Below are 20054 nucleotides of genomic sequence, written 5' to 3'. Positions count from 1 at the left end.
GCTTTAGTACACTAGAAGTGAAGGATCATGAAGTGGATGAGCGACTAGAACAAGGTGCAGGGAAATGCCAAATGGAGAGGAGAGATAAGAGGACCAATGAAAATCCAGACCAGGAGGACACAAGCAAAGAACAAGACAGCAGCAAAAGGGCTGTGGGAGCTGACTGGGGACAAATGGAGATCCACAACCCATCAACGTAATGTTCTTATGTACCATTAATAGAAACAGCCCAAGTACAAAGGCCTCCCCCCATGAAGGGCCAATGAGCAACCATTTCATCTGGATGACATTTACTGTAAGACCATTTCAATGACATTCAAGCCTTGTTGCCAACGAGAGAGACACATAATACAGACAGGACTAAAAGGTATCCCATAAATAACAACTGGAGTGGATGAGTGTTATGAATATAAACTGAGGAGCCATAGATTTAATTAATATCTCACTATAAATAAATGGATCTATTGGGGGGGAATATGCTGTCTGCAATAAACCCCTCAGGGCTCAAGTAGTCACTAAGATTTTGAGGAAACTTGAAACAACACAGTTCCCTATTGATAAGATTATTCTTTTTCCTTTGGAAAAATGAAATCCATCCACATTTGACGGACTTCAGAGCCAGAAGAAATTGATATACAAATTAATTGCACCTACAGTTGTAACTGTAAAAAAAAAAAAAAAGTGGCATAAAATTAATGACAGTTATCAAGTACTTTTATATAAAGAGCCTAAGGAATATTTTCTATTGCAGAGAAAATTTCATTAGATAATTTTTATCCCAAATCATATGGTTCACGTAGGGTTTGATTCCATCATATCCTTTGCCCACATGACCTATGCAGAGTTGCATCAAATGTAGTTGTAAAGATGGATCCTTTTGGCAGGTCTGAGTAACAAAAATCAAAGTGTTTAAATACAGTCATCTGATACCTCAGCCATTTCTGCTACTGAGAGATAGAGACCGCTCTCTCGAGTTTCTCCTGTAGAACAACTGCACCAAGCTGCTCATGCACACAGAGTGTGCTGTACATCTGCCAGATTTTATATTGAAAGCAGGGCAGGAAGGTCAGGACAGTGGGCACAGGGTCATTACAGCTCTTTTTTTTTTTTTTTTTTTTTTCATGAAGTTTCCCATCAGGCTGAACTAAATTTCTATGTCTGTGTTCATGAATAACATGTCTTTGACTTGAGGAATTTGAGATGTCTGTTACTCTGCTCCCAAGGAGCAAGTAAATGCTCAGAAGTCCATCAGTCTGCATTGGCAGTCTGGATTTTAAAAGTCCATGTTTATAGTTACTAGACATCAATTATTCCTTGAGCTGAGAAGCAGAGGTAGAACTCATGTTGGTGCCCCCAGTATTTTCTAGCTGAATGAAACACTATCTATTGGAGGTAAAGAAGTTTGCTGTGTAATTAATACTTACCAAACACCATAAGCTGTAAAAATTCTGCCTAGTCAGAGTAGTATGGATCAAACACTTTGTTTACTTACATCCCAAGCATATTTTTAGTGCAGAAAATGTGTGCTTTTTGGAGGGAACCAGAAAATATCCTCAGAATGGGGTTATGCTTCTTTCTTTGCTAGAGCTTTGTTCTGTAGCTGTTCAAGGAATTGTCAGACACAAGTTCTGTGGATTGTCCAAGTCACTCAACAACTGAGAGCCCTTCTTCCTGGATACATCTGCAATGCTCAATTGCAGCATGAGCCAGGAATGAACGTAGCAACCCTAATATGATGGTAAGGATCAGTTTTGCTCTTTGTAAAATTAGATAATCTTTTATCTCATAGGCACATTAGAACTAACGTCAATGTTTACAGTGAGCAGAGTATTTCAGATGACAATAAAAAGTTTTAATAATAATTGCCTACAAGTTTCTTGCATACAGTCACTGAACCTAAGAATTGTTTGAGTTGGAAAGGACCTTTAAAGGCCACCCAGTCTAATTCCCTTGCAATGAACAGGGACACCTACAGCTAGATCAGGTTTCTCAGAGCCCCTTCCAGCCTTATCTTATCTATCTCCATTCCATGACAGATCATCCACCAGCTCTCTGAGCAATCTGTTTCAGTGCCTCACCACTGTTACTGTAAAAAACTTCTTCCTTATGTCCAATCTAAATCTCCCCCCTTTTAGTTTGAAACCATTTCCCTCTGTCCTTTCCTAAATATGCTCAGTGCTGCCCAAAGCCATCAAACTGAGGTGGGACTGAATTATTAGCAGCAATAAGATCAATGCTCAGATAGCAATGTTCAGCAGTATTTTTTAACTCTTTGTGAGAATTGCAGCTTTTTTTTACCAAAGGTGCTAGCATATATTCATGCTTTCTCTCCCACTTCCAAGAAGAAAAAATATATCTTAGGGATGGGCTAAAAATATTTTGCTTGTGGATTTTTGAATGCACAAGTATTCAGTGGATATGGTAGCACCAGTGCAGGGCAATATAATAAAAAGCTTTGAAAGCTAGCTGTAAAAATCAAAGGAGAAGCTATCTGAGCGAAGGGAAACATATACTTTAAACTGGCCAGAATCAAGCCAACTTAAATGTAACAACACAACTGCTAGAGTGATTCACCTATATTTGAACTAGCAAGTCTCCCTTTGCAATCATTGACAAACAATAGGCACAGCTGACCTACTTTAGATGCATTTTCTTATAAAAGGAATTAAACCAACCAAAGGAAATCTAATTAGCTTCTTCTCATGTGGAGATCTCCACACTGACGTTGCTCAGCCTGCTGTGGTTTGGTTGCCTTACACAGGCATCCCACTACCCAGCTGCAAGGGTTGCTGGCCTAGGTGCCCCTAGGTCAGCACAGCCACAGCTGTGTCATCACAGTATGCACCTGGGCCAAAGAGGTCTTATGAGGTTCAGCCTGTCTTCATTGCTGACATAGACATGCCAGTGATATCTGCTAAGTGCTGATTTTTTTTCTCTGAGTACTTGGTTGGAGATTATTTCTGAATGCAGACACATTGTAGGCAATAAAGACCAGGAATTTCTTTGGAAAGGAATCCTACCTTTTCTGAAGAAAACAGAGAAAATTGGAATATTATCAAATGTACAGTAGAGGACTGCTTTGTCAGAGCTTTTCGTCTAATGTTCTGATTTCCAATAAATAATCAAATAAATAAAAATACCGGGAGATACCCAAACAGGAAAACATCTTTATTTTTAGGAAGGGCAGTAGGGTATTTACTCAAGTTGGCCTACACAAACAATCTTCAAAAACACTCCAGTACCGCGTCTGCCAATTCCAAATATTGTACATTAAAAATAAATAAACAAAAGCAAGTATGTTTGGGTTGGGTTGATCCCCAGCGAGCAAATGGCTGTTGTTTCTGTGGCAGTGCCATGTATTCCAGCATACTGGTCATTCCCATAGACCTACAGATTTTAAAGTGAGTGGAGGATTTTTAGAGTATTCATTCACTCCTGCATAACAAAAGATCCTGATCTTCAGGAAATTGATATTATTTTGAATCCTAAACTTCTGTTAGGTTAAACTGTACCTCCCAGAAAAACATTACATCTTGATGTGAAGTTGTCAAGAACAGAAGAAGGTGTTGCTCTATTCAATGTGTCTAATTCTTTTAATCAATATAATGAAAACTTGTTCTTTACTAGTCATGTCTGCCTTTGACAGTTATCAGTGGCTAAGATGAAGCCTGGTATATCACAGGAGTAACATTCTTCTGTTTCTTTTCCCTGTTCCCTGGTTTCTGAGGTTAGGCTCGATAATGGAAGGTTTCTTTTTTTTTTTTTCTTATACTCAGTGCATTGTACACTCACTACAATGAGAACTTCAAGGGTCATACAGATCACCCTTGATCAATCTATGTCAAGTGATACTATTACACAAATAACTCACAGTGTGTGTCATAATTCTCCATATATATGTTTCTACAAGTAGACAACTTATTATTTCAGATGTCACAGTTCTCAGACTTGAACTTTCAAGAATACGTGTTCTGACAGTATTTTTACAGAACAGCTCAGTCTGCAGAAAAATGGAAACTCTAATGCACAAAACGTCTTCCAAACTAAAATTACATCTGCAATGTACTTGTTGAAACATCAAGATAAAACAGGTGAATAAGCTGTGGTATGTAGGCTCAGCCACAATATCTGTGTATGTCCTTGAACATCACCAGATGATTGCTAATATGAATTAATTTAATTCTCTTTCAGTGAAGGTGAAAATAAAATATTTTTGCAAGGTGCTAAGAGCATGCTCAGGAGCAATCACCATGGATTGACTAACACATCTTAATTTATGCTACAAACATTCTCTAAATGTTTGTAATGTTTGTAAATGTTTTTCAAAATTCTCTACCCTTTTAACACATGAAGAAATACAGTGAAGCGATTGCCAGAAATGAAAAAATCTTCATTTTTCCTCACAGAATCAAAAATCACAGAAAATACAGGTTCTTATAACAGAATAAAAGTTACTTGTGTTTTCATGTTTGGGATATTAGTTAATCCGGCTAATTTTACTTTAATCACTAGATTCTGAATTTAACAATTTAAATGTGACCAGGTTGCATTCACTTTCACTACCATGAATTGACTTTTAAAGTGAAAATATGCTAAGCAACACCATGATGCTTGATCCTTGCCCACCTATCTGAACATCTATGCAGCCCAGTGAGGATCTTTCCCAGCCCTGGAGGAAAACACACCTTTTGACTCTGTCTATAGTACCAAGGCAATACATGCACAAAGTCAGCTACAGCTAAGTCTCACAGGACACTAAACATAGCAGTGACATGGCAGCTAATGTGCCCTGACTGCTACAAGGGTGCTGTTCTTCAATTTCAGTTCCCCAAGTGCCCTATCTGCCTCCAATTTTACAACAATCCTGGAGGTAAACACCATCCTTTTCTTCCGGATATGTTCTGTGCCAAATCCAATGAAGTCTCTGGTACAAGACTGAAAGTCATGAGTATAAGGAATATAACAAAGGCTGAAGTTGTTTAATGTAGACCATTTAGCCTGGAATCCACATCTCTCCATACACTCCAGCACTCAAGAGAAAACTCTGGAAATAACAAATACTGGTGAGGATCCAAGGGAGACGTTTATTGCCAAAGAGAGACCATTTGTGCTTTATATATTCACAGGAAAGTCACAAGTTCCAGTACTAACTAAAGAAACATGCTATGTTTTTTTTACTGTTAGATAACAGAGTCAATGGCTACATCTGAATTACTTAATAAAGCAGTCTGGGGACCTCCCTGTCAAGTAGCATAACACAGCCCATATCCACGTACTTAAACTCTGTATTTGCCATAAGCCAGTGCCTGAAACCATGCTTTGCCCTTCTTTAGTTGGCTAACATGGATGAAACCACAGAGAACACTCAGTGCATGTCACAGCACTTTTCCTTTGGGAAAAGCAAGCCAGAAGACAGAGTATCACAACAAACAGACCTACCCCAGCATAGCTGCACCAGGGCTGCTATCTGGCAGCAGGGAAGGAATGGGGAATCGAGACCAAGAGCAGCTGCAATCAAATTGGTGAAGCTGTTTGAATGTATATGGCAATAAACTGATATCCTATGTATCTGGACTGCCATCTTCAGTCCCAGCGTACACTCATACCATCAGAAAGGCCTAAAGCAACAGAACACGGCTACAGGCTCCACAGCACTTGCAGCACCACAGCTGGTTCTTGTTTGTAAGAAATGTAATAACTAAAACCAGATGCAAGGAAAAAAAAAATTAAATGCACTATGGGGTATAGAAGATTTTCAAGGGCTCAGCAAGATCCACATTAGATGGGACTTTTCAGTTTGAATTGGAATAGACATTGTCCCATGGGCAAAAAAAAAAAAAAAGAATTGTGAAGGTGTAATTGCTAATGCAGACCTAGCTTTTCTGGCCTACTAATTGTCTTCACCCTTCAGAAACAGCCAGCGGATGGAAATGTTTCTCGCTCAGTTGCCTACATAACAGTTTTTTACAGGGAGGTATTTCCATTTTTGTTGCAGACCTGTTTGTGCTTTGCATGCCATTATTTGCTGCTCCCAGAACATTTGGCCATTTGAATCCCTCAATTAGCTCAACACTCTGACACTTCTTTTTATAAATACAGCATTGGCTCACGCCCTGGAACAACTAACAGATCACTCCATTATCACTAGTAGGGCAAGGAGCAACACAAACATATCAGAATAATTGAGAAATGCCTGAGAAAATGTTTGAAACCCAAGGAAACAATCTGCATCCAATTTTCATCTCATTCCCATCTCCCTCATAGCACTCATTGTCAATACCTCATTTCTGGTTTAAATTGATGCAACCCAGAGTTTAAAATATCAGTTCCCAAGCTGTTGTGATGAACTGAATAGTTCTGAGAAGATGATGTTAACAGAAATAATAACAGAAACTTAGGCACCTGCATCTCATCTTCAAGTGTCTCTGACAGCCATGATAGCAGACACTCCAGGTTGGGATAGATGTCTCTGGGGCCTGAGAAGTGTGTCCACTCAGAGTAGGAGGTAAATTTGTTCCCAGCATGCTCCTTCAACAACCATGCAACCAGGCCCATACAGCTGGTTCCAATGATGCTGTGTTGTCCTGTACATAACTTGCTTCTTCTGGGTGAGAGAACTGGCTGCAAGGCAGACTTACCCCTAGCTGAAGTTTAAAGCAAATAATATTTATAAAGAATCTGTTTAGACACTTTTGCACGTAGACATACATGTCCATCGTCCATATTCACCATCTTATGTCAGAAACAGTTCTGCTTAGGCCTGCAGAGCCAGCCTTCAAGCTCTCATGGATCATCTAGGACCACCCACCAGTTGCAGGGCATCAGAGAACATAGCATGTCTTAAAATTGTATGGATAAAGAGAAATATCGCCAAGAAAGACACTGGAAAAACAATCTGTTTTCAATTTAGAAAATAATTGTCTGCCTTTCACAGTGTGTGGCGTAATCATTCAGCTGAAATCCTTAGTCTGGTGGGAGTCAGTCTACAGTTCTGCGTTAAGACTAAACAACTGAAAGAAACAAGCAGCACTAAGGATAGTATTTCTGCTGTTCCAAAGTGGTGAGGTGAAGGCTTCTCCTCCCGGGAGCTATTATCTGTGAAAGTGTTTCCAAAGCAAAGCAGATAAAATATTGCGTGTAAAAACGTTAAAGGCAACTGAGTTCTCCATTTGTGTTCATCTCAGATCCTCAGAGGTCTCTGGGATAAGACTGGACTAATGATTCATTTGTAAGCCTCGTTCTTAAATCTTGTTAGTCATCTTATATGTTATTTCCTAAACAAGAAGCTCATCTGACTTGGATAAAAGCATCCATCCACCCTTGAGAATGGAAGCTAACACACAAATGAACCTCAGTATCACTAGCTTTTGGTATCCGATGCTCCACACTGTGTCTTTAGCACCAGGCAGACATCCAATATCCCAGACCCCAGAAGCAATTCAGCTGTAGCACTGTGCCAGGGTTAGCTCCAGCCACCAGTAGAAGAGGGAGCAATACCGCACTCAGTCTGGCTTCTGAGCCAGTGGAGGAATCACCATCCTGCACCCACGCTGTAGCTGTTCACATCATAGCTCAGAGTGGGCATGAGAAGAGATGATTAGGCCAGTGCAGGAATAAGTGACATCAGGGACCAGGGAATACAGAAAGTACGTAGAGTCAGCTACAAAAAAAATATTTCAGGAGACCCTGGTGTATCTCAGGCTCTTACTGTCACATCAGGGACAGTCTTCTTCAGTGCCAGATAAAAGAAGACAGGGCAAATAATTTCTGGAGATCTCAGTGATATTCCCATCAGCTCTGCAACAACGCTACAAGAGTTACGCAATGGTAACAACGTTAAGATTCAAAACTTCATGAATCTGTGTGGATCTAACAACTATAATGTAGGGAGGTTGCTATACAAGGTGAGCAGGCACTGTCTGAGCAGCAGAGGTTGCTCCCAAGACCAGCTCATGCATGCCTCACCAGCTGCACAATGAGGTGTAATGTCCTCTGTGGAGAACAAGTTACATATAATAGACCACACAAAAGCAATCCTCTTTCATTTTCTTCTTATCTTCCAGTCTTAGAGTGGCATCTTAATAGCTTTGTGTTTCTGACTGCTTATACTATTGCTGTAATTAGTGTTTAAAAGAAGTCAATTTAGATATTTACAATCTTCTGTTTTATTTTGATAAGCACAGTCATGTTAACTGATATACGACAGGCACAGCCACACCTTCAAGAAAAAAAAAACAGGGAAATCTTAGCCTTCATGCAATCTCTCCCATTTCTTTGTTGTGTCTCATGAAGAATGACTGAAGAACTGTTTTATCTCCCAAGGACTTACATAGTGTTGGCACATCTCACCAGTCTTACAATCAGATAGCCCTGCCTTCACAGGATCTCACAAAGCCCATCAGCTTTCACTCAGAAGGACACTGATCTTTATAGATATGGCTCTGCCTTCTCAGAGCTCTTCATTCAAAGCTCATAAAAGCCAGTACGTAGTCTGCTTTTAGTAAGCTTTCTAAGGCTCTTCTAAGTAAAAGCTATACCTTCGTTATTCAATTTCAGTCATCACTTCTAGCTGACCCATCATCTAGCACAAAATGCAGTTTATTGTTCTCACTGCTATAGGCACCCACTGCTGACCAAGGGCCAGACACAGGCAGGGATGCTGGCAGCTTGAACACCACAAAGCAATTTGCAAGCACCAAGGCAGAGAACAATGGAACAGACAAGCTCAGCAGTGTGTGTGGTCTTCTGCAAAAGGGCTGTGGAGTATACTTGGAGGAAAACTGGTGGTTGCAATACTTGCTTTCTTCTGCATTTTGATTTCTCCTGCCAAATCTAACCCTCAGAATACATCTGCATAAAGGATAATTTATTTTTATTTTCTCATTGCAGGGATGCCAAGAAGGATTTTACCGTACCAGCTCAGGAAAATGCTCTCCTTGCAACTGTAATGGTAACGCAAACAGATGCCTTGATAGATCTGGAATCTGTGTGGTAAGGAATTCCTCTATTCTTAGCCATTCCCTCACTGAACAACAGCACACTTGGTTTTGAGTTTCTGTTGGTGATAACATGAACCCTTTCACCTTTGCATAAGGCTTCACACAAAGGAAGTATTTCCCAGGCAAACCCAAGAAACTGTGGGCCATGATCTGACTCTTCTATTAAAGGCAGTGCTAGTTTCAGTACATAGCAAAAACAGTTTCTGTCCCACAGGAGTTTTTTGCTGAAGGGCAATCATAAGCAAGACCAAGATCAAAACATTAATAAGATTATTTTAGCCATATTTCATTCTCGCTTGCTTAGGTTATCCCTGCAGATTCCATTTTCTGCATGTAGTATTTGCAAGAGGCAGTATGCTGGGGAAAAATTGCAGTCCTAAGAAATATGGGAAAAGTTTTGTATTCCCCAGAGAAAACTGCTAAATTCAAATACACTTCATTCTGCCCTTTATGAATACAATACTATATATCATACAAATAATTTACAGTGGCAAGTAACCTCTGTGAATGTATATACATGTGTTATCCATAGTAATTCTGCTACATGGCAGCCTCCTGCTGTGAAGAAACAACATGTGGAGGTTGAAATAATACACCAAGCAAAGAAGATGCTGAACTCCAAGGTAGTATTACAGTTTCACATATGTTCAGGCGTACTCATTATCAGCTCATATAGAAAGCTCATACAGAAAGCTGTGAGTTAGCATTAGTAGTTGATGACTTGTAGCTCCAGAGCAAAATTCAAGGCAGTAACACTAACCCCAATTACTAATGGGTAATTTGAGCAGTAATACACTAGAGAAAGGATGGAACACTGTAATGTGTCTGAACAGCATAGCAAGAGCAAACGCTAGTGTTCGCTTTACAGTCTTGTATAGAGCCCAAAGCTCCTGGTTTTGCAATGGACTCACTGTACTACTTTTGACAAGTCATAAAACTTTGCCCTCCATTTGTCTCTTCATAAAATGACCTTATAATATTCACATACTTTGCATTGTTGCAGCCTCTGTCAAGTTTTTAGTTATATATAATTCCATGCTCCATGGCATATTTCCCATTCCATTCCCACAGGAGGAACACGGTGCAGCTGTTCAGCCGAAGAACAATTATGGCTTGGCCCCTGTAGCACTCATAGGATTGGTTAGCTTTTGCAGAATACATATTGACTTAGTGGATTAATATTACATTTCTTAAAACAGTTTTACACTGTAAAGCATTCCCAGCTATTCTCTTTCACATGGACATGGTTTTTTTGGTCATGAGACAATGAGAAGAGGAAATTTCCAATGGAGGAGTTGGGAACAAGAATAAGAGCTTTTCAAACGTCTGCTTTTCATGATTCTGTTGACCAGAGAATTTCTGGAGTGGAATATATGTGATAGGAAAGAGGTTATATCCTCAGTTTACAAACACAGCAGAAGATTCACTTCCTGTTTTCTACAAAAATGAGGCCATTGTCAAGAGCTGAGGAGAAGAAAAAAAAAAAAGGGAAAAAGAAATGTTGCTGTATTAGCAGAAAATAATATGAAAGGGTATGTGCATTTGTGACTGATGTCCCTCCGGGATACTAAATTCCATGAAGTGATGAGGTAGTAAGAAGAAAACTGAGAGCTAAAGCCTGGTTTACTGCTTGAGTTCAAATAAACCATTTGAAGGCTGGTCTGAATGATTTAGTAAGTCATTACACTCAGGCCATTTACTTCTCAATAAAGATGAACAGAAAAACAGCGTAAGCAAAATAAGAGTCAAAGGGAAAGGGAAAGAGAGTGATGCAAGGAAAGAGTAGAATGAAAAGGGGCTTAAATGGTATGGTAGCTGAAAACAGAATCAGTGATGCCCATGGAGACTGCAACAACAGGAATTTTCTGAGAGCAGAAGAAGAACTTCCATCTCCTGACTGGTGAAACTGGTAAACCACAAAGTGTGACTGAGAAAGTTTTGGAGAATAAATGTTTAGAGAAAGGAAGATAATTTGGAAAAGCAGCAGGCAGAACTAGGTTAGATGAATACATGTGAGTAATTTGAGAAAAGGAGCCTCTGTTTGTTAAGCCTCCTATTGTTAAGACTCTGATTTTGTCAGAATCAGTGAAAAAAACAGCTTTCCCTAAGGACCATTCTGGAGAAATACAGACATAGATCTGATCAAAGTGTTCTAGGGGATGAGGCTGGGACAGAGAGGAGTAGATGTCTGCATGGCTGTGAATTTCTGGGAACTACAGAACCAGGTGGTATTGCGAGTTCATTGGCTTCCCCTCCTCAAACTTTTAGGAAATTATTCCATAAAAATTGCAGTGGTAACCACCACACTTGATAGTAAGATATAATACTCTCTGCATTCAGTTAGGTTTTGAAAGATTGATAAAAACAAAATAGAGAGGGAGAAACATCCTGTACATTTCCTTTATTGTTGTTGTCATCCTGCATTTATATCCATACAAATCTGTTATCTCCCTGCTTCTGATATGCAACTGTTCTGAAGTTTTATCACTTGCAGACTCCCCACTGGAAGCCTATCCGAACTCTGAGTTAGAGATGTTTTACTGAACATCTTTACCAGAAGATATTTAGAAGAACTGATATTTAGCAAAGCTGAAAGATTCTACATTTGCATGTTTATTCACACAGTAGAATCATTTAAATATGAAAAACATAAATATACTTTAACTGCTAACAATGATGGAAGACAACAACAAAGTAATTGTAACACAGTATTCAGCTTTGGGGAATATTTTTTGCAGTTTAACTAATAACTAAGTTGTAAGACCTGAAAAAATGAACAATTCTCAGGCAGCATGAAAATGAAAAAGCGCTCTACTTTAAAAGGAATGAAATACAAGGGCCTGATTCCACACAGTGCTCTAAGACCTTCATATTATGCAAATACGTACGCATTTCTCACTGCATACAAATTAATGAAATTTTCATTGTCCTTTGCCCTGAATTTGAAATCAAATAATATTAAGCCCCTATCAGTGATGTGTTGTGATAAAGCACTCGCATCCTTAATTTTGCTGACATAAATATCTAACTTCTGCTCCTGTTCTAAAACTTCTCTCAGCTTATTCACGGAGTGTAAATCAAACCTGTGAGTCTCTAAAAGTTTATAAAATGACACAATAAATCAACAATCTCATTAGATAACCAGATAGAAGAAATTAGTGCAAAGAGAGCCATTATTGCATAGATGTCCACATAAAACTGGTGCAGAAATCAATCATGTGGTCCTGTGATTATAAATGAAGAGCCAGTCAGTCCATTTTTTTAGTGCAGAAAATCACCCAAGTATTAGAAAAGCAGTCAGCATAGCATAAACTCCATTTATGATATAATACATTACAGATGTCAAGTAGTGCTTCATTTCAAATACATTATCTGGTGATGCATGTAAGGCCAATAGGGGAAGAAATACAATTCTGATGCTGATGTGATACTTTGATAATTTAATGTAACCTTTTCAGTCCTAGCTAAAAGAAGAAAAGGAAGGCACTTGTACGACCCTGTAGCTTTTCAGTTTGGAAACATGCGTTTACATGATGTTAATTGGATGAAACTATAACAGCAAAAAGTGGCAGTCTCCACATAGAGTGGTATCCATTCCTCCTGCATAAAGCCTAAGCAATTAGGTTTTGTTACCAATAAAATACGGAGATGCAAAGTGAAATTTTTATCTCCAACACCATTTCCAGATCCTGTAACACCAGCAATCCACAGCCAAGTTACTTCTTTAGAGTGCCTCTGTTGAAAGATGAACTGCTTAAAATTCAGCCATGGAAGTATGCTTCAAATGACTTCCAAATGCCAGGCTGAGGGAGCTGGGGCTGCTCATCCTGGAGAAGAGAAGGCTACAAGATGACCTGATAGTGACCTTTCAGTATCTAAAGTGGGGCTGTAAGAAAGCAGGGGACAGATTCTTAAGTAAGGTCTGTGGTGATAGGATAAGGGGAAATTGTTTCAAACTTAAAGCCAGAGAAGTGGTGGAAGCCCTATTCCTGGAGACATTCAAGGCCAGGCTGGACCAGGCTCTGAGCAACTTCATCTAGCTGTAAGTGTCCTTGTTCATTGCAGGGGAGTTGGACTAGATGAGTTTTAAAGGTTCCTTCCAACTCTAAGGATTCTATGACTCTGTGATGACTTTGTAACTGAACAGAATGTCACAGCTGATTGGAATTGAGTACACCCTCAGCAAATTTTCTGATGACACCAAGCTGAGTGATGCAGTTGACACAGTGGAATGAAGGGATGCCATTCAGAGGGACTTCAACAGACTTGAAAGGTGGGCTCGGGTGAATTGGTTCAGTACAGCTAAGTGCAAGGTTTTGCACTTGGGCCAGAGGAATCCCAGGCATCTATACAGACTGGAAGGAGCAGTCTTTGAGAGCAGCCCTGCAGAGAAGGACCTGGGGGTCTTGATGGATGAAAAACTTAACATGAGCCAGCTCTTGTGTGCTCTTGCAGCTCAGAAGGCAAATAGTATCCTGGGCTCCATCAAAAGAGGGGTGCCCAGCAGGGACAGGGAGGTGATTGTTCCTCTCTACCATAGATAGATAGATAAGACAGGGGAATAAGAAAGGATAAAGGATCATAACAACGGAGTATATATTCGCTGATATCCCTTCCAGACATTTATGGAATTTTTGACAATAGAGTATATTGTCATGTGAGTGATTTGTGTTTTAGTGTTTGGGTTTACAGTTGAGTGGAAAAGTTGGAACTGATTTGGCAGTTCTGCCCAAGAGGATAACATGTTCCACATGACTGCCAAGGCAGGTCTGGAGAACTGCCAGTGGATCTAAAACCATCCATCAAACATGAGCACAAAGCAGCAGAGAGCTAGCAGAAGTCTTCAGATTATTAGGTACTCCAGGCTCCATGAAGAGCCTTGCAGCTCTTACGGTTAATTATTTCCTTCTTTAATGATAGACTACATCTTTAAGTGCCTGAGATGATACATGTTTGGAAAGCCAAAGAGAAATACAGCAGTCAAAATGGCTGTCAAAATGCAGCCATTGTCCAGAGTGGTTTCATATTCATTAGTTATCAGAAATGCCACAGGTAATAGTCTCAGTGCCTCAGATGTAGATGTTTCCCTTCCTCTTGGCTCTCTTTTAACAGAGAATATTTGTTGTCTTTACAGTTTTACTACTACAGACTTGCAACACTACCACTAACATGTGAGCACTTTGCTTTCTTTCCCTGCACAGCTTCTACAAGAGTCTGGTAGTAAGCCAGACCAAGGCTGCAAGGAACACTGCCCTTGCTTACATGCCAGCTCAGCAGCACTTCCCACACTAAGCCAAGACGAGTAGCAGAAGGAAAAAATAGAGGGCAGGTGTTTTGGCAAGACATCCCCAGAAGTTCTACAAACAAAAGCTTTTGACATTGATTGGGTACCTTGACTGAAATCAGATCAGGAACTGGCTTTTGTTGCTATTCTCACTTTTCAGTTGTCTTTCAAGTCATTATGCTAAAGTAATTTTTTTACTGTTATTTTGGGACAGCAATGAGTTTCGGCATTCTGGTGTGGGCAACACTATACAGATCTGTAACCTCAGATAGGAGGGCATTTCCCATATTTGGAAAAGTTTAAATCTAAATCCAGATATCAGGCCAATCTCTACTGGCCTAGCAACAGAGTGCACAACAATGTAAGCCACTTTCATTACTCTATCTGTATAATTATTTATTTATATGCATATATATATATATATGTATTCTGCTTAAACAATTGCTCCATTTATAACTATTGCAAGACTACCTCAAAGAATAATCATTAAAAAAAAAAAAAAAAAAAAAAAAAATTAAGCCATTTCCCACTATCTGGTAACAGTGACTATTTTCAGCTGCAAATTAATATTCAGAATTTCCAAGCAAGGTTTGATGACACTTCCAAATTTCACAAATAATCTTCCAGAGATAGGATTTTATTTTGTTCTACTTTTTTGTTGCTGTTGTTCACTTTATTAGCCTCACTAGAAGCAGTGCTGGCTATTAACTTTTGTTGCCCTGAAAAGACTCAATACCACCCAGCATTAGGTGCCTAATATCATTCTGTGGTTGATCCTGTCTTTTTCCTTTAACTCTAGAGGAGAAGCAGAAAATTTGTTGGCTATTTTATTTACCTGTGGAAGAGGTACATCCTGCTTAAATTGCACTGGAATAAACTGGGGAAATAACCTCCTCAAAGTAATTGTCTAAATGGCACATTTAATGAGGCCCCTGCCTTTTAGACAATTACAAAGAGCTCTGTTCTCTTCAGGATCTTAATTCAAGATGGGGCAGATTCTACAGTTTTTAGTAATATTGATTGGCAGAAAAGTATGCTTGTCTTTTGCTGGGACAAACTAGAATTTTACTTGTCACTGTACCACTGCCTGAAGAGAATGAGGAAATTCATCATTATTTGTGCACAAGCATTATTACAGAGCAAAACTACATCACCTTAAGTGCTCTCTGATCTCAGAACAGCAATTCCAGCTTTGCTTTCCAAGCAGATGAACACAGGAGCTCAGTGCTGACAACAACTCCAAAATGGCTTGGTACAGCACCTTTTCATGTGCAGATGTGTGAAGTACACATGGTTACAGTAGGAGCCAGAGGTAGAAATGCTCATCCTGATTGACATTACTCCATGAGATCAGAGCAGGTTAACCAATAGAGGCATTTTCTAAAAGGAAAACGCACTTCAGCCAATCAGTTATAGTACAGTTTGCTGTTGGTGTAATGATGGTGAATGATGGTAGGCTGTAACCTCACACAGAAGCTTTCAGAAGCCAGGCTGCAATTACGTTGGATTACTTTCTCTGAAACTGAATTGCCCGTGAAGACAGGACACTTCTGCCTGCTTTTGTTCTATGAAAATAAAGGCTGTACTAACATGGGCATCTGGAAAGAATTCAGCTTTAGAATTTTAACTTAATGTAAATTTAAAACATAGTTTTAAAATAATTTACAAATTCCAGAGCATTTTAAAGAGTGTTGCAATATTTTTCACCTCATGGCTGTGTTTCTTTTTTTGAACTGTTTCATGTCTCCCTGTTCTGTACAAAGATAGGCAGCAATTTTCTTTTCTGTTAGCTTCAGTGCTTGATTTCCTAAGAGACGTATCTAATGACTATTTTTTAGAGATCTTTACTTTAGTCTTCCTTGCTGTTAATAGGAAACCCATATATATACATGCATAGAGTTTCACCATTTGTAAAAGTAGATACCAATATCACTAAACATGTTTCTATAAATTTGTAAATACCTTTGAAAGAACCACTGACACAGGAAAGGCTGTGAACAATCACACACAGTCAAATTTATGACACCTACTGTAAATGATGGCTTTCATTCTAAAGCAGGTATGAATACTGGGACAATGAATACCCCTTGTAACTCTTAGAGCAAAGCGCTTCTTTAAGATCCAGCTTCTCAAAGGAGGCTATAAATGGAATTCTATTTTTTCTCCCATGATTATTTCTCTGTTAGAAATAACTGGTTCAGCAGTGAAACATTTTTTCAAACTACCAAACTGGTGTGCCTCAGCACTGAGAATCCCTCGTGAGCTATAGGGAGGATGTCCTCCCTGCCTCAGAGATATCTCACAGGCTTACTATAGACCGCAGCTTTGTTGGAGTTGCCAAGCTAACTCAATATAAAGTATATAAGGACAATACTTTTCACTGTAAAAATGTAATTCTAAATACCCACAGGAGTGCTGATTTGTTAAATAAGATAAAGCCACTTTTACATAATCACTAACCAGAGAAAAACCACAGACATGCCTCCAGCATTTAGCATCCAGGCCTTTGGGGCAAGAGGGCCTTTTAGCATTTCCCTTCAGTTTAGAAGATGAAAAGTACTGCAAATGTATGGAGCAGTATCAGCTACCCTGCAGTCCTGCTGTGTTCCTTACAATAGAATCTGTGCTTTGGAAACCAGTAATGGATTTATTCTGCTAATGTCCCAGTGTTGCTTGGGGAGCTGAGGCCAAAAGAGGTGACGCGAATGGCTCAGAGCAAAAATGAAGAGCATGGTGAAGACTGAAAATGAATGCAGCCCACCTGAGGCCACTGCCAGCACATTAGATACAAGATTTTTATTTCTCTTTGAGCTTTCAGTTCCTACATTCTCATCTCTTTCTTGCAATATATCAAAATGGCATTTGCTTTGAAGAAGGACAAATGCAAACTATTTTTAACATGTACTCACCTTCTGCTTTCTCCTGGTTCACACTGCATGCTTCAGTGGCCACGCAATGTCTGTGCTACCACAACAGGAGAGAGCAAGGGCCAGACATCTCTCAGGTGTTGCCCATAGCTCTGTCTTCATTTACTCTTCTCAGCTTCTCTGCTCTCAGTGGGCTTCTTTCCTTCCTCTCCTCTGAATCAGATGCCTATCATCTTAGAGCCATTTTGTTAACAGTACTTTCTGCTTTTGTGCATACTAAATATTCTCTTTACAGCAAATATTACTATGAAAAAAACCCACATTTTGTTCTGCAGCTATTGGTGTCTAATATATTTAAAGATCCACAGAGAAAGAGATTTTTTGTTTTTGTTTTTGTTTTCCTTATCATATTCTACCTGCTGTAGAGCTCTCTGGCCAAATCACAGCTTTGTAGAAATAAATAGTTGCTGTGCAACGGGCTCTGCATGACTACAAAGAAAAAAAGCAATAACATATGCAAAGTCTCTCTGAATCAAAGAGTCTGAACTAAATTAATGAGTCCTAGGGACATTTATGCGATTCAAATGAGGAAGATTGGTAAAAAAAAACATATGATATGCTCTGTGCTCTGACAAGGATAATTGTCTTTTACTAAAATGATGAATTTTCAATGGAGATAGATGATAAGCACGCAAAGATATATGAAAACAACCCATCAGTGTTGCCAGGAGAAAACTCCACCACTAAACTAAACTCACAGGATTTAGATACAAAACTCATTTAGCAATGCAAGCACAAGAGAAACATAACTATTTGTTTTCATTAAACATCTTCCCTAATCTCATTCCTCTCTCCTCATACTTTTTTCTTTAAAGAACATACTGTAGTTGGAGTACAAAGTGAGGTTCAGATTTGTAGTATCTTGACTTAATAGAAAATCAGCCAGTAAAACTCATGCCCTCGCCGGGGGGGGGGTGCCCCCCTCCCACCCAGTGCAACTGTAGGAACTCTGGCACAGACAGCACAGAGTAAAGGCTCACCAGCAGTCTTGAAACCCAACACACAACTTCCCACTTCTTTCAGGCATTGCCAGCTGCCAGCTCAGAGATGTCTGATGGGATTAAACAACTACCAGAGGAGAAGCTGGGCACCATGGTCATTTCCCAGCACCTATGCAAACTCTGAACACAACACAGGCATTTGCAGGGCCTAAGCAAAGTTTTCTGCAGACCATATTGGGACTCCAGTGGTGGCAAAAGGACCTCTTGTTAGGGGCCATTAGCCTGGCCTGTTTCTGATGCCTCTTTGCTTCATATTTTACCAGTATCCAAAGTTGCTGTAATAGGGAACGTTATGGAGTATGAATATCCATTAACTTCTCCTAGAAATCTTCACTCTCACAAATATTGTCATCTCCTGGCAGCAGGTTGGAGAAGTTTCTTATCTTCTGTGTAAAGTATGTTTTAGAATACTTAAACTCCTAATGGTTTTACGTAGTTCTGTCATGGAGCTTTGCTATCTCAAGCTTGCATAGCTGTTTGCATCCATACAGTATCAGTACAAAATGTTGTCCCTGGAGAGTTCCTATCCAGGGACTCTGCAAAACCCATTGAACAGCTGGAAGAAGGAAGAGAGCACTTCTGCACAGTTCTACTCTTTGAAAAACAATTCAGCAAGACAGCTAGTGTGTTTTTTCAATGACAGACTCTGGGTATTTTGCTGAAATGGAGAGAAGAGCATTACCACGTGCATAGGAGAAAGCCCTCATAACCTATCACATCTGAGTGTGTCCATTTCTCAGTCAAATGATACAAAAATGCTTATTTGGGCCTGCAGAACTTCTGAATTCAATTTATAACTGCTTACAGATGAATTTGGACTTTTGGAGGGGATTGCAAATGTTATCTGAGAGGTGCAGTTTTGTACCTAGCATGATGAAAAATTTTGAAAAATATTCTGTGTACATTACCATAGCTTGATTTACTGTTGTGGAACTCCAGCAATATCAGCCAGTGGCCAGTTTTCCTCTGCGTGATGAAACATGTTCCTCAAAAACATCAAACTGTAGACAGGAAATTTGCTTACAAAGTGAGTGACATCTTGTACCATTGCTCTGTAGTTTATAAAAAGGCCACTGCAAATGCAGTTTGTCATGGGAAAGAAATGTGTTAGACCCCTGCTTCTTCCTTCCATTTAACAGATCTCCTTTAAAACTAAGAAGGTGTAGTGATAAAACATCCCATCCCAGGACAAAAATCATCAGAATCACATTATGTATTAGCCACCATCTGCCTGCAGATTCCCCTAATGCCCTTTTCCAATTATCAGGTCTAAGAAGCAGCCTCGCTGCTGAAATCTGCTGACAACATTTACTAGCAGATATTTTTCAAGTTGGTTTGGTAGCAGGAAAAGAGATCTTTCCTACTGGCACTTACAACTCAAAGCTGTCAGCTACACCTGAGTGCCCATGACATCTCTGACAACAGCCAGTGCTGTTTCTGCTCCAGCACCCTGCACACACGTGTCTGTTTTGTCCTGTCATGCACCTTGCCAACACTTATTGGCTGGCCAGTGTAATCTCATGGAGCATTCTGATTTGTAGCAATAATAGTTACTATAGAGTTTAGCTTCACCCATCAATGCCTTGAAGAGTTGGGGTCTGGCATCAGCCCCTATTCCGCTTGCCTTTCAGATACATGATTTCTTTCTGAATTAGGCAGCACCTTCATTTAACTTTCATTGCTCTCTCTTTTCACTGAAGGACTGCCAGAGAAACACAACAGGGGAACACTGTGAGCAATGTCCAGACGGCTTTGTTGGTGACGTTGTTGGAGGAGCACCCACATTCTGCCAGCCTTGCCCCTGCCCCCTGCCAGAAGCTGCCAAGTACGTAAAATAGTCTCC

At 39.7% G+C, this 20054-nt stretch overlaps 1 protein-coding gene across 2 annotated transcripts in view; it reads left to right on the top strand.

The window, feature by feature from the left end:
* Positions 1 to 20054, top strand: part of LAMA4 (laminin subunit alpha 4) — a 95784-nt gene that overhangs the window by 11721 nt on the left and 64009 nt on the right. For both annotated transcript variants that reach the window (XM_042877712.1, XM_042877701.1), the window contains exons 2-3: positions 8890 to 8991; positions 19912 to 20036. In XM_042877712.1, coding sequence (XP_042733646.1) covers positions 8890 to 8991; positions 19912 to 20036 — 227 coding nt within the window. The remainder of the gene's footprint in view (positions 1 to 8889; positions 8992 to 19911; positions 20037 to 20054) is intronic.

The sequence above is a fragment of the Lagopus leucura genome, unplaced genomic scaffold (assembly GCF_019238085.1).
Source record: "Lagopus leucura isolate 7727_CA_CO unplaced genomic scaffold, USGS_WTPT01 Super-Scaffold_73, whole genome shotgun sequence".
Taxonomy (NCBI): domain Eukaryota; kingdom Metazoa; phylum Chordata; class Aves; order Galliformes; family Phasianidae; genus Lagopus; species Lagopus leucura.
This window is presented reverse-complemented; position numbering and strand designations above follow the sequence as displayed.